This window comes from Balaenoptera physalus (assembly GCF_965194825.1).
Source record: "Balaenoptera physalus genome assembly, chromosome: 6".
In the NCBI taxonomy this organism is placed as follows: domain Eukaryota; kingdom Metazoa; phylum Chordata; class Mammalia; order Artiodactyla; family Balaenopteridae; genus Balaenoptera; species Balaenoptera physalus.
Window position 1 is genome coordinate 68,121,065 of NC_138885.1, and position 16,170 is coordinate 68,137,234.

The 16,170-nt window shown below is 35.6% G+C and overlaps 1 protein-coding gene and 1 long non-coding RNA gene across 5 annotated transcripts in view; both read right to left on the minus strand.

The window, feature by feature from the left end:
• The window catches only part of CHN1 (chimerin 1), a 201,601-nt gene that overhangs the window by 125,747 nt on the left and 59,684 nt on the right, over positions 1–16,170 (minus strand). For 2 of the 4 annotated variants that reach the window (XM_082465445.1, XM_082465447.1), the window contains one exon: positions 1,636–1,667. The exons of the other annotated variants lie outside the window; for them this stretch is intronic. In XM_082465445.1, the coding sequence (XP_082321571.1) occupies positions 1,636–1,667 (32 nt within the window). The remainder of the gene's footprint in view (positions 1–1,635; positions 1,668–16,170) is intronic. 4 annotated transcript variants of the gene reach the window in all.
• On the minus strand, positions 4,316–14,182 carry LOC309662613. Its single transcript, XR_014264817.1, has 2 exons — positions 12,504–14,182; positions 4,316–4,758 (listed from the first exon to the last, which is right to left on the minus strand). It is a non-coding gene; the product is annotated as an uncharacterized lncRNA (long non-coding RNA).

The window sequence follows — 16,170 nt, forward strand, 5'->3', positions numbered from 1 at the left end:
ATTAATATTAAAAATATAAAACCACCTTATATTCGTATGGTGATGTACAGTTTATAAAGAACTTACACATATATTATGTCCTTTCATTAACTCAAAGAAAACTGAATTGAACAACTGCTCACATGAGACCGTAGCTTTTAAAGGTACAATAAAGCCAACAGTCCCTTGAATTTGGAATATTTTGAAAAGGCCCTGAAATGGCACCTTAATAATTTAAGAACTTTACGAGGGTTCTTGTGGCAACTTTTTGACATTTTTCTCATGGGGGAGGTTCGGTCTTTCTCATTTTAAGTCTTAAAGCAGTTTGTAGTACACACGCTCAAATCATGACAATTAGAACAAGGAGATTTAACAATGGGCTCCTAGAATTTCTTATCTCCTTAAATTCCTCAATCTTTCAGAACCAGGTCCACTCTGATTCTGTAGGAGTAAGAAGATAGTAACCTATCTGTGGTAATAACACATATATTAGATCAGCATATTGGTATATTATTTTAAGTTTACATGACACCAACTAATAAAGTTAGTAAAATTTAATATCTCCTTGTTTTTAAAAACCCAATTAATCCAGAAGAAAATCTCATTCAAGGAAACAAATTTTGGAATAAAACTTGATGGTGGTATTTAAAGACTCTTAAAACTATTCATACCAGCTGACCCAAAATTTCCACCCCAGAAAAAGGTTAATGCACTAAGATATTTCTTACGGTGTTACTTTTAATACTATCGTTTAAAGTCAACCTATATGCCAAAAGCAGAGAAATGACTAAATTATGGTATAACCATAAAGAACACCAGTGGCTCCCCTCAACTCCTAAGTACCTAGGTTCTACTCATAAGAGTCCTGAAAACTTAAACAGAATTTTAGATAATTTAAAAATATTTGTTATATACATTATTGTTTATCTGATATGATCTTCAGCCATGAAAAACAAATGATTTTATTTGGGGAATGATGGGATTATAGGTGATTTTTATTCTTTTCCTCGAAGGGTTATATTTCTATTTTTTTTAATAATCAGAAGGATTAAGGACTTTAAAAATTATTACATTTTTCATAAAATAGAAAAATGCTCATTATTAATATTAAATGGAAAAATCAGGCTACAAAAAGTATATGTATAATAACTCAATTTTGTAAAAACCATTAAGAAAATAGATCTTCAGAAGGTAATACTTCAAACTGTTAACATTAGTTATTTCTGGGTAGCATGAATTTACTTACAGAAAATTTGGAAAATAAAAGTATAAATGTAGAATAAACCACCCACACCTTACTACATGCATACATGTATGTATATGTATCTATATGCTTAATAAACACATACAATCAAATATATACTTTTCCTCATATACATATATCTAGCATTATTTATTTACATATATGGCTTGCATCTTTATTTTAACATTATCCTGTACACATTTTCCCATGCTACTTTCTTCTCTACACTTATCTTTATTTTCTATATTTTCACCAACTACAACAATTACATTTACAATCAGAAAAATAATTTAACTCATTCAAACTCGAATACCTCCTTCCTCTTGCTTTTATTTTTTTACTAAAAGCATCCATTTACCTGTCTCTCTTATATATTCCAATCTACAAAATGTTTTCTGATAATCCATACTTACTCTCTTCCGTAATACTTTGGTCTATTTTCTACCTATTGGGAAAGAGAAAAAAGGATATTTGTAAAAATGGAAATGTTCAGAACATAACTCAACATTCTGAATATGTGACAAACTAAAACATATATTAAGAAAAAGAATTAGAATAAGATTAGAAAAATCAGAGTCTGGGGTCCCAGTCCTGTCAGCAGATTGACTGTGCCATTTGGACTGGTCACTTCATCTCTCAGACCTTTTCCTTATCAGTGTTTCTTAAAACACTGTGCATGTAAAAAGAGTCAAACTAAATTATCTTTCATTTCTAGGATTTTATGCATCTGAAAAAATACTTACATCACTTTATCCAAAAGGTAAAATGAAACATCCAAAAACTTAATGCCACGATTGTGTCAGAACAGATTGTGGCTTTCTCTCCCATCCTCTCCCTTCCTGTTACACCATATTCTCCATTCTGTTAACATCTCCATATAATCTTGCCCTTCTGTTCTCCCATCAGCTCTTCCCTCACCACAGTTTATCTCCCCTAGCTTTTCATGGTTGGTGTGCTCATTGTACCTAAAGAAAGGTCCAGGAGAATAGATTCTAAGGAATTTTTACTAGGGTAGACTTAAAATATTTGCCCTGTTCATTCAAGAAACATTTATTTAGTGGCAAATAAGTGATAAGCATTGTCCTACCTGTAATATGACAAAAATAGTCATTACTCTTTTGAGACTTTCTAATGATGAGAGACAGACAATAAATAAGTTTACAGAAATAAAACAAACAAGAAAATAGGAAGTAGTGATAAGTGCTGTAATGAAAATAAGAATGAGTAACAGAAAAGTGAGGACTAACGAGGTATTTAAGTTGGATAGTCAGGAAAGATCTCTCTGAGACGACATTTAAACTGGGTCCTGACAGGAATGGAATAAGCTTTCCCGAGGAGGTACCTGGGTGACACCATGGACTACATTTATTGAGTTTGTGCTTTGTGCTATAACTACATTTGGAGACCATTTAATCCTCACAATGAGATGAATTATTCTACTGCATCCTCATTAAGATAGTATTATCATTCTCATTTTATTGATGAAGAAAACTGAGAATCAGAGAGGTTAGAGAACTTGTTCAAGGTTTCTTGGTAGAGCCTAAGGTAAAACCGGGTTTCTTACTCAGGAATAGCAAGAAGGACCCAAACCCTTTGTCTATTTGACACTGACTCATCTGAATTAGTTAAATATGGCAGTTCCCAAAGCTAAACTCAAAGTCTATCCTTTCAGTGACTGTCTTCCCTTCACCTCTACACAGAGCCTGACTACCAAGTCTAGGTTACCTAACCACGGGTCATCAAGGTCTGGTACTGTTTCAGCAAACTTGAGATATTTATTCGTCTTGGATAAATAAATTTTGTATTTCAGTGAACTGCATGATATATAGCATACACTGCTGGCTTATGTAGCCCAGATCATTGTCTTTGAGCTATTTTGGAACTCTATAAGATGTAGGTAACTGATACACATACACATACACACACACACACACACACACACACACACACACACACACTTTTCCTGTGTGGTAGTGGTTTAACTGACTTCTTCCCTACCCCTTCTCAGGGGAAAAACAGGTTTTGTCTTTAACTACAATTCATCTCACCATTCCTTGAATCCCTATAAGTATATGCTATTTTGACTTTTCCCTTTGAACTGATTATTAACATCTGCCTGGTTTCCTCATATCACATGAGAAAATACATTTTTATGGCAGGGGTGGCTGCGTCAAGTCTTCGTTGCAGCTCACGGGCTTATCTCTTGTTGTGGTGAGAAAATACATTTTTAACACATGTTCATCTTCATTTCTGTAGGAGAGACATGATTTTACCTCTTCCTGAACATTATATTTAAAAAATACTTTACCCTTCAGGAATCTTCTGTTGTCTGCTGAGATTGTAGTCAGGTTATTTATATTCTCAAAGTAAATTCCACCTGATTTGGTCTTGTTGCATAATTTTTCTGCTCATAAAACTCAGTGTACTAAAAATATACCAGTTGGTCCCTATAGCTACAGAGGATGGCTATTCTATTTTTAGGTCCAGAGCTTATTAGAGTAGGGTCATGCATCTACTTTTGTTTGAAAGCAAACTTTTGCTTTTGAGAAAAAAAATTCAATGTTTAGGTCTTAAATAATTAATTTACAGCTCTACAGTATTATATGATGAAATGTTATCCAGAAGAACAATTTTGCAGTGTCGATTCAAACTAAAAATGTGCAAACCCTCAGTATTTACTATAGAGGAACACTCGCACACGTACACATGAAAACATATATAAGAATGTTCACTGAAGCATTGTTCACAGTCATTTTAAAAATGGAAGTAAATATACACCAATAGAGGAATAACTAAACTACTCTATAGTATAAATAACATGCATGGTTTTAAGGAATGATGTAGAACTACAGGAACTAACATGAAGAGGTCACCAAGACAAACTATTGAATAGTATAGTTATAAGCTATAAAATAAGTAATACAGTATGACACCACTTAGGAAAAGCACATGCACATGCAATAATATATATTTATAGCATAGAGAGATATCTGGAAAAATATATACCAAATTCAAATGGTACCTATAGGAAGCTGGGAGGTAACTGAACTGAGGGGCCCAAGGGAAAAGCAAAAAAGGGACTTCAGTAGTGTCTGTAAAAAAAAATTTTTAATGAAGAACGTCACCTTTAAAAAAACAGATATCAAGATTAACTTCCGTACAACCTAACAGTGGAGTCTCAGACACATTAGAATGGGGGCCCCCAACATTTTGAGAAGAGGAGATCATGGCCTTTCTGTCAAATCATGAGATCTTTGCAGGTGGTTGAAGGTAAAATACATTATCAGGCCTATGCGACTGAGGTAAAAAGAGGAAAGTTCTTGAATACACTCTAGTCATTGATGAAAATCCTGGACAAGTAGTGAAGGCTGAGGGGCTGGTGGTGGCCCCAAGTGGTGTGGCAGCCCAATGGTGTTGAAACTGAGCAGGGCCCTCCCAGGTACAAAAGCCTCTCCATAACCCCCATTTCTTGGTAGAAAAAGGCTTCAGTCTCCCAGGCCTTTTCCTGAGTTCCAAGGAACAGACTCAAGCAGTTACTAATTAGGGATGTGAAGAAATGCAGAAACAAAGGAAAAGCAGTCAACAAACATAGTTCAGCAATAGAGTCCTAGTTCCTCCTCAAAGGATATACACAACAATCTGACATATTTTTGACTTGTTCTGCAGGAACTAAGACCCATACACAGATGCAGGATGGTGACTATGTGCTGACCACAAGCACGTAGACCCTAGACTGGCTGGAACCAGAGGGTTGATGATTAAAATTCTTGAAACACCACCCCATGACCTCACCACCAGCCAATCAGAAGAAAGCCATGCACCCTGCAGCACTCGCCCAAAATGCTGCCTTTAAAATCCCTTCGCTGAAAGCCATCAGCGAGTTCAGTTCTTTTGATCATGAGGTGCCCATTCTATTTGCTTAGCCATGCAATAAACGTTGTACTTCTCTTCACCACAACCCAGTGTCAAAAAGTTGGCTTTGCTATGCGGGTGAGGGGACCCAAGTTTGGTTCAGTAACAGTGTTACAACCCAAGACAAATACTGATTATTTATTTGATAGTCCTGCGTTAGTCCACAATATGTTTCCATTGATTACCTAAGTAATCATTTTCATGGCATAATTGATTTTGGCCTTATATTGCTGAATAATTATTTTCCTTTACCCAAAAGAATCTTGAATTAGAAGAAATTAAGTAAACACTGTTGATTAATACAGTACTGTTACAATAAGCAGTAAGTCCAAAATAAAATTCACACACCAATTATATCTTTTCTGCATTTTTATAACAGAAATGTCAAATAAAACTCAAATTTAAAATAATTCTTTTTTTCTCATATCTAGATAGTGAAGGGGATCAGAATATGCCACCCCAAAATATGCCACTTTAGCATAAGGATTATTTTGAGCTGAAGGCAATTAAGGAAGAGCAAACACAGGAGGAGCAATCTGCCCTCCCCGTTTCTGCCTAAAAGTAGGGCACAGATTTAATTTCCCCTTGTAAAGGTGTCCTCCTCTCCCAAAACAGAAGGACTTCAGAGACACCAAAGATGACTTGAATCTGCATAATAACCCTTACTAAACAACCCTTATTTACTGTACATTTCCTAATCACCTTCCCACAATTTACCACCTCCCTCAGAAGCCCAGACTCCCTTTTCCTTTGTCTCTTGTGCACACTTTAACACCCTTTATTAAAATGGCATAAAAGCCCCTGGGTGTAACTGCCTCTTTGGGGTTTTTATTTCCTGCTGTGAGCCCCTCCTTACCCATGTGCCTATGAAATAAATCTTTCCTCCTGTTAATGTCTCTTTTGTAAGTTTAATTTGTAGGCCCCAGACACTGAACTTAAGAGGGTAGAGAAGTTTCTCCTCCCCAACTACAGCATTTAGATGTCTTAGATATCATTATTAAAGTACTGACTTGGAATAGTCTTTTCAAACTCACAGACAGTGCAGCATTACACTAATAATCGAATTAAAGGATTAGTCAGTAATATAACCACCTTACAACCAATTTGAAATTGATTCAATTGAAATCATACAAATAATGATTATGAATGATCCCAAACTACTTTACTTGCAAATAGATCAAACTGGGAATTTAAATGTTATACGCAGTAATAAAAATATGCTATGTGTATATAAACATTAATACGCTTATTTCTAAGTTTTTAAAGTGCATAATAACAGTCAATGAACTTTTTTCAGACTAAAACTGGTTGAAGTCAATATGACTAAGTAAGACATGATTTTACATTAGTACTTGTGCTGAATTATATGCTTTGCTTTCTCTAATTTTCTATATTTAGTAGGTAACATTTCTTTTATGATAGCATATCATGGGTAGAAATAATGGGAAATGAGGAGAACAAAAAATTCCTAAATAAAAATAAAAGGTGACAAGCCTCTTAGATAGCCTAATCCACCAGAGGGCAGACAGCAGAAGCAAGAAGAACTACAATCCTGCAGCCTGTGGGAAAAAACCACATCCACAGAAAGATAGACAAGATGAAAAGGCAGAGGGCTATGTACCAGATGAAGGAACAAGATAAAACCACACAAAAAAAAACTAAATGAAGTGGAGATAGGCAACGTTCCAGAAAAAGAATTCAGAATAATGATAGTGAAGATGATCCAGGACCTTGGAAAAAGAATGGAGGCAAAGATCAAGAAGATGCAAGAAATGTTTAACAAAGACCTAGAAGAATTAAAGAACAAACAGAGATGAACAATACAATAACTGAAATGAAAACTACACTAGAAGGAATCAATAGCAGAATAACTGAGGCAGAAGAACGGATAAGTGACCTGGAAGACAGAATGGTGGAATTCACTGCTGAGGAACAGAATAAAGAAAAAAGAATGAAAAGAAATGAAGACAGCCTAAGAGACCTCTAGAACAACATTAAACGCACCAACATTCACATTATAGGGGTCCCAGAAGGAGAAGAGAGAGAGAAAGGACCCGAGAAAATATCTGAAGAGATTATAGTCAAAAACTTCCCTAACGTGGGAAAGGAAACAGCCACCCAAGTCCAGGAAGCGCAGAGAGTCCAGGCAGGATAAACGCAAGGAGAAACATGCCGAGACACATAGTAATCAAATTGACAAAAATTAAAGACAAAGAAAAATTATGGAAAGCAACAAGGGAAAAACGACAAATAACATACAAGGGAACTCCCATAAGGTTAACAGCTGATTTCTCAGCAGAAGCGCTATAAACCAGAAGGGAATGGCATGATATACTTAAAGTGATGAAAGGGAAGAAACTACAACCAAGATTACTCTACCCAGCAAGGATCTCATTTAGATTTCATGGAGAAATCAAAAGCTTTACAGACAAGCAAAAGCTAAGAGAATTCAGCACCACCAAACCAGCTCTACAACAAATGCTAAAGGAACTTCTCTAAGTGGGAAACATAAGAGAAGAAAAGGACCTACAAAAACAAACCCAAAACAATTAAGAAAATGGTCATAGGAACATACATATCGATAATTACCTTAAACATGAATGGATTAAATGCTCCAACCAAAAGACACAGGCTTGCTGAATGTATACAAAAACAAGACCCATATATATGCTGTCTACAAGAGACCCAATTCAGATCTAGGGACACATACAGACTGAAAGTGAGGGGATGGAAAAAGATATTCCATGCAAATGGAAATCAAAAGAAAGCTGGAGTAGCAATACTCATATCAGATAAAATAGACTTTAAAATAAAGACTGTTACAAGAGACAAGGAAGGACATTACATAATGATCAAGGGATCAATCCAAGAACAAGATATAACAATTATAAATATATATGCACCCAACATAAGAGCACCTCAATACATAAGGTAACTGCTAACAGCTATAAAAGAGGAAACCGACAGTAATACAATAATAGTGGGGGAATTTAACACCTCACTTACACCAATGGACAGATCATCCAAAATGAAAATAAATAAGGAAACAGAAGCTTTAAATGACACAATAGACCAGATAGATTTAATTGATATTTATAGGACGTTCCATCCAAAAACAGCACATTACACTTTCTTCTCAAGTGCACACAGAACATTCTCCAGGATAGATCACATCTTGGGTCACAAATCAAGCCTCAGTAAATTTAAGAAAATTGAAATCACATCGAGCCTCTTTTCTGACCACAACGCTATGAAATTAGAAATCAGTTACAGGGAATAAAACATAAAAAGCACAAACACATGGAGGCTAAACAATACACTACTAAATAACCAAGAGATCACTGAAGAAATCAAAGAGGAAATCAAAAAATACCTAGAGACAAATGACAATGAAAACACGATGATCCAAAACCTATGGGATGCAGCGAAAGCAGTTCTAAGAGGGAAGTTTATAGCTATACAAGCCTACCTCAAGAAACAAGAAAAATCTCAAATAAACAATCTAACCTTACACCTAAAGGAACTAGAGAAAGAAAAACAAACAAAACCCAAAGTTAGCAGAAGGAAAGAAATCATAAAGATCAGAGCAGAAATAAATGAAATAGAAACAAAGAAAACAATAGCAAAGATCAATAAAACTAAAAGCTGATTCTTTGAGAAGATAAACAAAATTGATAAACCATTAGCCAGACTCATCAAGAAAAAGAGGGAGAGGACTCAAATCAATAAAATTAGAAATGAAAAAGGAGAAGTTACAACAGACACCGCAGAAATACAAAGCATCCTAAGAGACTACTACAAGCAACTCTATGCCAATAAAATGGACAACCTGGAAGAAATGGACAAATTCTTAGAAAGGTATAAGCCTTCCAAGACTGAACCAGGAAGAAATAGAAAATATGAACAGACCATTCACAAGTAATGGAATTGAAACTGTGATTAAAAATCTTCCAACAAACAAAAGTCCAGGACCAGATGGCTTCACAGGTGAATTCTATCATACATTTAGAGAAGAGCTAACACCCATCCTTCTCAAACTCTTCCAAAAAATTGCAGAGGAAGGAACACTCCCAAACTCATTCTAGGAGGCCACCATCACCCTGATACCAAACCCAGAAAAAGATACTACAAAAAAAAAGAAAATTACAGACCAATATCACTGATGAATATAGATGCAAAAATTCTCAACAAAATACTAGCAAATAGAATCCAACAGCACATTAAAAGGATCATACACCATGATCAAGTGGGATTTATCCCAGGGATGCAAGGATTCTTCAGTATATGCAAATCAATCAATGTGATATACCATATTAACAAATTGAAGAATAAAAACCATATGATCATCTCAATAGATGCAGAAAAAGCTTTTGACAAAATTCAACACCCATTTATGATAAAAACTCTCCAGAAAGTGGGCATAGAGGGAACCTACCTCAACATAATAAAGGCCATATACGACAAACCCACAGCAAACATCATTCTCAATGGTGAAAAACTGAAAGCATTTCCTCTAAGATCAGGAACAAGACAAGGATGTCCACTCTCACCACTATTATTCAATATAGTTTTGGAAGTCCTAGCCACGGCAATCAGAGAAGAAAAAGAAATAAAAGGAATACAAATTGGAAAAGAAGAAGTAAAACTGTCACTGTTTGCAGATGACATACTATACATAGAGAATCCTAAAGATGCCACCAGAAAACTACTAGAGATAATCAATGAATTTGGTAAAGTTGCAGGATACAAAATTAATGCACAGTAATCTCTTGCGTTCCTATACACTAATGATGAAAATTCTGAAAGAGAAATTATGGAAACACTCCCATTTACCATTGCAACAAACAGAAAAAATACCTAGGAATAAACCTACCTAGGGAGACAAAAGACCTGAATGCAGAAAACTATAAGACACTGATGAAAGAAATTAAAGATGATACCAACAGATGGAGAGATATACCATGTTCTTGGATTGGAAGAATCAATATTGTGAAAATGACTATACTACGCAAAACAATCTACAGATTCAATGCAATCCCTATCAAATTACCAATGGCATTTTTTACGGAACTAGAACAAAAAATCTTAAAATTTGTATGGAGACACAAAAGACCCCGAATAGCCAAAGCTGGAGGAATCAGACTCCCTGACTTCAGACTATACTACAAAGCTACAGTAATCAAGACAATAATGGTATGGGCACAAAAACAGAAACATACATCAATGGAACAAGATAGAAAGCTCAGAGATAAACCCATGCACCTATGGTCAACTAATCTATGACAAAGGAGGCAAGGATATACAATGGAGAAAAGACAATCTCTTCAATAAGCGGTGCTGGGAAAACTGGACAGCTACATGTAAAAGAATGAAATTAGAACACTCCCTAACACCATACACAAAAATAAACTCAAAATGGATTCGAGACCTAAATGTAAGACCAGACACTATAAAACTCTTAGAGGAAAACATAGCAAGAACACACTTTGACATAAATCACAGCAAGATCTGTTTTGATCCACCTCCTAGAGTAATGGAAATAAAAACAAAAATAAACAAATGGGACCTAATGAAACTTCAAAGCTTTTGCACAGCACAAGAAACCGTAAACAAGACGAAAAGACAACCCTCAGAATGTGAGAAAATATTTGCAAAAGAAACAATGGACAAAGGATTAATCTCCAAAATATATAAACAGCTCATGCAGCTCAATATTAAAAAAACAAACAACCCAATCCAAAAATGGGCAGAAGACCTAAATAGACATTTCTCCAAAGAAGACATACAGATGGCCAAGAAGCACATGAAAAGCTGCTCAACATCACTAATTATTAGAGAAATGAAAATCAAAACTACAGTGAGGTATCACCTCACACCAGTTAGAATGGGCATCATCAGAAAATGTACAAACAACAAATGCTAAAGAGGATGTGGAGAAAAGGGAACCCTCTTGCACTGTTGGTGGGAATGTAAATTGATACAGCCACTATGGAGAACAGTATGGAGGTTCCTTGAAAAACTAAAAATAGAATTACCATATGATCCAGCAATCCCACTACTGGGCATATACCCAGAGAAAACCATAATTCAAAAAGACACACACACCCCAATGTTCACTGCAGCACTATTTACAATAGCCAGGTCATGGAAGCAACCTAAATGCCCACTGACAGATGAATGGACAAAGAAGATGTGGTACATATATACAATGGAATATTACTCAGCCATAAAAAGGAATGAAACTGGGTCATTTGTTGAGACATGGATAGATCTAGAGACTGTCATACAGAGTGAAGTAAGTCAGAAAGAGAAAAACAAATATCGTATATTAACGCATATATGTGGAACCTAGAAAAATGGTACAGATGAACCGGTTTGCAGGGTAGAAATTGAGACACAGATGTAGAGAACAAACGTGTGGACACCAAAGGGGGAAAGCGGCAGGGGGTAGGGGTGGTGGTGGGATGAATTGGGCAATTGGGATTGACATGTATACACTGATGTGTATAAAATTGATGACTAATAAGAACCTGCTGTATAAAAAAAAATAATGTCCCTTCTTGATAAAATGTTTAAAATTTAAAAAGGTAAATAAAAAATAAAAATAAAATTAGTAACATGAAACACTTTATAATTACTGAGGAGAGACTGCCTACAAAAGCCTTTAGATTCAGAAAAATCTTTGATTTAAGAGCATCTTGAAGTGAACACAGAGAACTTTTAATACAGAAACAAGATAAGGCAGAGATTAATGATGTAGTTTCATGATAGATTATCTTTCTGTAATACTAATCACAGAATTGCTTTAAAGCACTGCAACAGTTATGGATCTCCCCAAATGCTTGGCAGGATGCCTTTGTACACTCATTTACTAAAGGTCGCTTTTGGACCTTAAAGCATCCTTCAGAAATATTAATTTCTAGTTATTTTAGATAACTCTCTTAGAAGATTCTGCTGTCTTTCACCAGGATTCTTATCAAATAAAATAAAATGTAAACTTAGCTTTATCTAAGAGGCCAGGGACAGAACAGAATTAAATGAACTGGCACTAGAAGAGGGGAAAGGAAACAGGAAAGGACCCAGTTTCAGACAAGTGATTATGGTTCAGGTCTTTGCCAACTCTCTCACTAACGTATTTGGTTGTGATTGGTATGTCTATTCTGGAAAACAATGCTTATGAGTAACTCATTTTGTAGCTTGAGAAGAGAAATTTAGGTGCAGCGTCAAGTTTCTGAAGGTTGAAGTTTAAGTTTCCTAAGGTTGTTATGTGGGGAATGATTTGATTGATTCTGCAAAAGTCCAAGGACAAAACTAGAATTGAAACTAGAAGGTTCAGAGAGAGAGGATTTAGTACAGCTGAAGAACAAACCTTCTTTCAGCTAGAGTTCTTGGAAGACAGAACGGCTGCAACGAAGTCATTAATTCCCCTGGAAGGCACAAAGCTATCTCAGAGATACGGTATAGAGGTTGGACTGGATGGTCTCTTAAAACATCCTATGATTCCACTGAAACAGGACCTTTGACAAACTATTGGTATTCAAGCTTCTAAGCTTGTCCTATACAAATCATAGCCCTCAATACATGATAGTTGACAATTTTGATAGTTCTCTGAAACAGAGAAAATGGTGGATCATCATAGTGAACTAAGACATGATTACGAAATGTAATGGAAAAACACGAGTCCATTTCTACTAATCATCTCTCTTTATGCCCATGAATAAAGAGCTCATCTTAGTTCAAAGATGAATATTTGAGGGGATGAGTAAAGTGAAGTCATCAGAACCTGTACGGGTGGAAAATGACAAGCATTTCTAGCAGACAAGGATGAATGAAGAAGAAAAACTTCAATTTGCTAATAAGCAGATAAAGTAACTACCTAAAGCAAAATCAGCAATGTAGAAGCTTAGTTGAACAATCTCTCCTCAGAAACTCCATAGAACTTTCTTTTTAACTCTCTCAGGAATAACTCAAAAGTCAAATTTATTTGTCAAAACATCTTCAAGATGTTATTTTTTGCAATATCATAACTAAAGACTTGCAGTGCTAAACATATACTAGTCTCAGCAGCAGTGGGCAACACAGTAGAATCTTCAAAGATGAGTCAAGGGCCAAATGGAGTCTGGTCTCTGTGCTGCCTCAGTACCTAGCTGGTGATGACTCACCTGTGGGAGGGCTGAGTCTACTCCAGGTCTCCCTCCAGATTACTCCATACCAGGGCATGCATGAAGTATCCTCTTTTTTCAAAGATTTTAAAGAAAAGTGTGCTGACTTAACAGCTCTGTAGGTCAGAATCATTTGTGGGCTTCCTATACATACAGATTTCTGAGCTCCGTTACCAAAGATCACACTTCAAAAGGTCTGAGAAGGGGCCTGAACACATGTATTTTTTTTAAAGGATCTAGACGTGATTCTGATGCCCTTCCAGGATTGAGAAGGAGTGGTTAAGGAGGTAGGTGCAGGGGGAAAAAAAAAAAAAAAAAAGGTAATCTCGGGACTTCCCTGGTGGCACAGTGGTTAAGAATCTGCCTGCCAATGCAAGGGACATGGGTTCGAGTCCTGGTCCGGGATGATCCCACATGCCTCGGAGCAACTAAGCCCATGAGCCACAACTACTGAGCCTGTGCTCTAGAGCCCACGAGCCACAACTACTGAGCCCGCATGCCACAACTACTGAGCCCTCGTGCTGCAACTACTGAAGCCTGCGTGCCTAGAGCTCGTGCTCTGCAACAAGAGAAGCCACCACAATGAGAAGCCCACACACCGCAATGAAGAGTAGCCTCTTGCTCACCGCAACTAGAGAAAGCCTGTACGCAGCAACGAAGACCCAATGCAGCCAAAAATAAATAAATAAAAGGTAATCTCATGAAATCCTTGCCTAATTCTGTAAATTCATTCCTTTGTGACTAACTATGTGCTTTCAGAGTTATTCAATGTTTTTTTAAACCAGGTGTCACAATAACAAAATCCATTTCAACTTTTTTTTAAACAATGAAGACACAATTATTTTCAACAGTATATCATAGGAAAGTTACCACGACTTTATATTACCTAATATATAGTCCACATTCAAATTTCTCCAACTGTACCCAGAATGTGTAGCTTTAAAAAAAAATATATATATATATATATATATATATATATATATATATATATATATATATATATATATAAAACCAGGACTCTATCGGGGTGCATGCATTGCATTTGGTTGGCATGCCTCTTTAGTCTCCTTTACTTTAGAATGGTCCCACGACTGTTAATTTCTTTTATGAAAATGAAATTATTTAAAAGCCCAGAACAGTTGTCTTATAGAATGTACACATTCTGGATTGGTCTGACTTATACTTCATAACAGATTTAAGTTAAACATTTTAGGCAGAAATACTACATAAATGATGTTGTGTATGTCTCATTGCATCATTTAGGAGACACGTGTCAAGTCTGTCCCATTGCAGGTAATGCTAAATTTGATCACCTAACTAAAGGTGTAACTGTTAGACCTCTCCGCTATAAAGACGTATTTTTCTCTTTGCAATTCATAAATAATCAAGACCATGTGATTATTCTGTTTACCTACAACCTTTTATTCAGTGTTTTAATGTCCAGTGATGATCCTTGCCTGACTCAATTATCAGTGCAAATCATTATCATTCTTTCTACATTTTTAGGCACTAGTGCTGGAAAGAACAATTTTCTCCCCTTCCTTCTCCCTCTTTGTATTGGGATAGGTTTTTTTGTAAGTATCATTATAGACTTACACATTCTTTTTTCATTCAATGTATTGTAATTCATTACTATCATTATTCTTTTTGATGTCAAATTTTGCTTTTGGGAACTCTTCAAGTGGGCGCCTATGTGTTTCTGACACATCCTCATCCATTTTTGAGCCCTTCTTGCTTTCTGACATAAGATGTTCCTGGACCTCTCTGCCCCATATTCTACAATCAGGAATTTCTCTAAGGAGCACTGGCTCCTTTTAGTAGGAAACAGTATTTGGAAACTAAAATTTGGGCACTGGGGTTATTCATTCTTACTGGGGCATCACTGCTTCTAAGCCCTTTCCATAAACTGAGATGGAAAATACATTTTTAAAAATCTATGATGTCATAGGTATTTATTAATACCTCCAATTCAAATTCAATACCACAGTGTACCTCTCAATTTCCCCCATTCCATATTAATATCTCCTAAAAACCTTGGTTCCCTAAAATCCAATATAATTACTTATTTGCTCTATCCTATAATACAACAAAATAACTGCAGAATTTCTAAACAAGTACCACTAACAACAACAAATCTAATAACTATAGTTAAAAGATCTTTTTGTAGGTTATGGATCTTAGACTATTTCCCTCTATGTTTGTATAGCCAAAATAACATGTTTTAAAACTACTTAAATTAATTTTGGGTGATTATGTTATGAATTTGTTAGGTTCATTTGTTTCTATTTGTATTCAATTTTAGGGTTTTTAAAATCATTTTTATTTAATTTGGTTATTTGAATATGTGAAACACTTGCATAGTTCAAAAGTCAAAACTATATAAAAACACACCCTCAGAGGAATCTCACTTCCATCCTTATCCCCTCTACATTGCTCCTCACCCACTCCTTATGGAAAACTATTTCACTCGTATCTGGGTTAACTCTCTTGTGTTTCTCTTTTGCAAAAATAAGCTTTATTTTTCTCTTATTTTCCCTTCTTTATTACTAAAAAGGGACCATAATTACTATATATACATTTTGCATATGGAAATCATTCCATATCAGCTCGTAGAAATCTTCCTTATTCTTTTTAGTATTATAATTTATTCAGTCAGTCGCCTATGAGCATTTAGATTTTTTCCAATATTCTGCTATTACAAATAATCCTACAATGAAAAACTTTGAGCACATGTTATTCCATATTTGTACAGGCAATTCATCAGAGTAGATCTCTAGAATTTGGACTGGTAGGTCAAAGGGTAAATGCAGATGTTAGATATTACAAAACTCTCATAAAGTTGTAGCATTTCACATTCCCATCAGCAATATATGC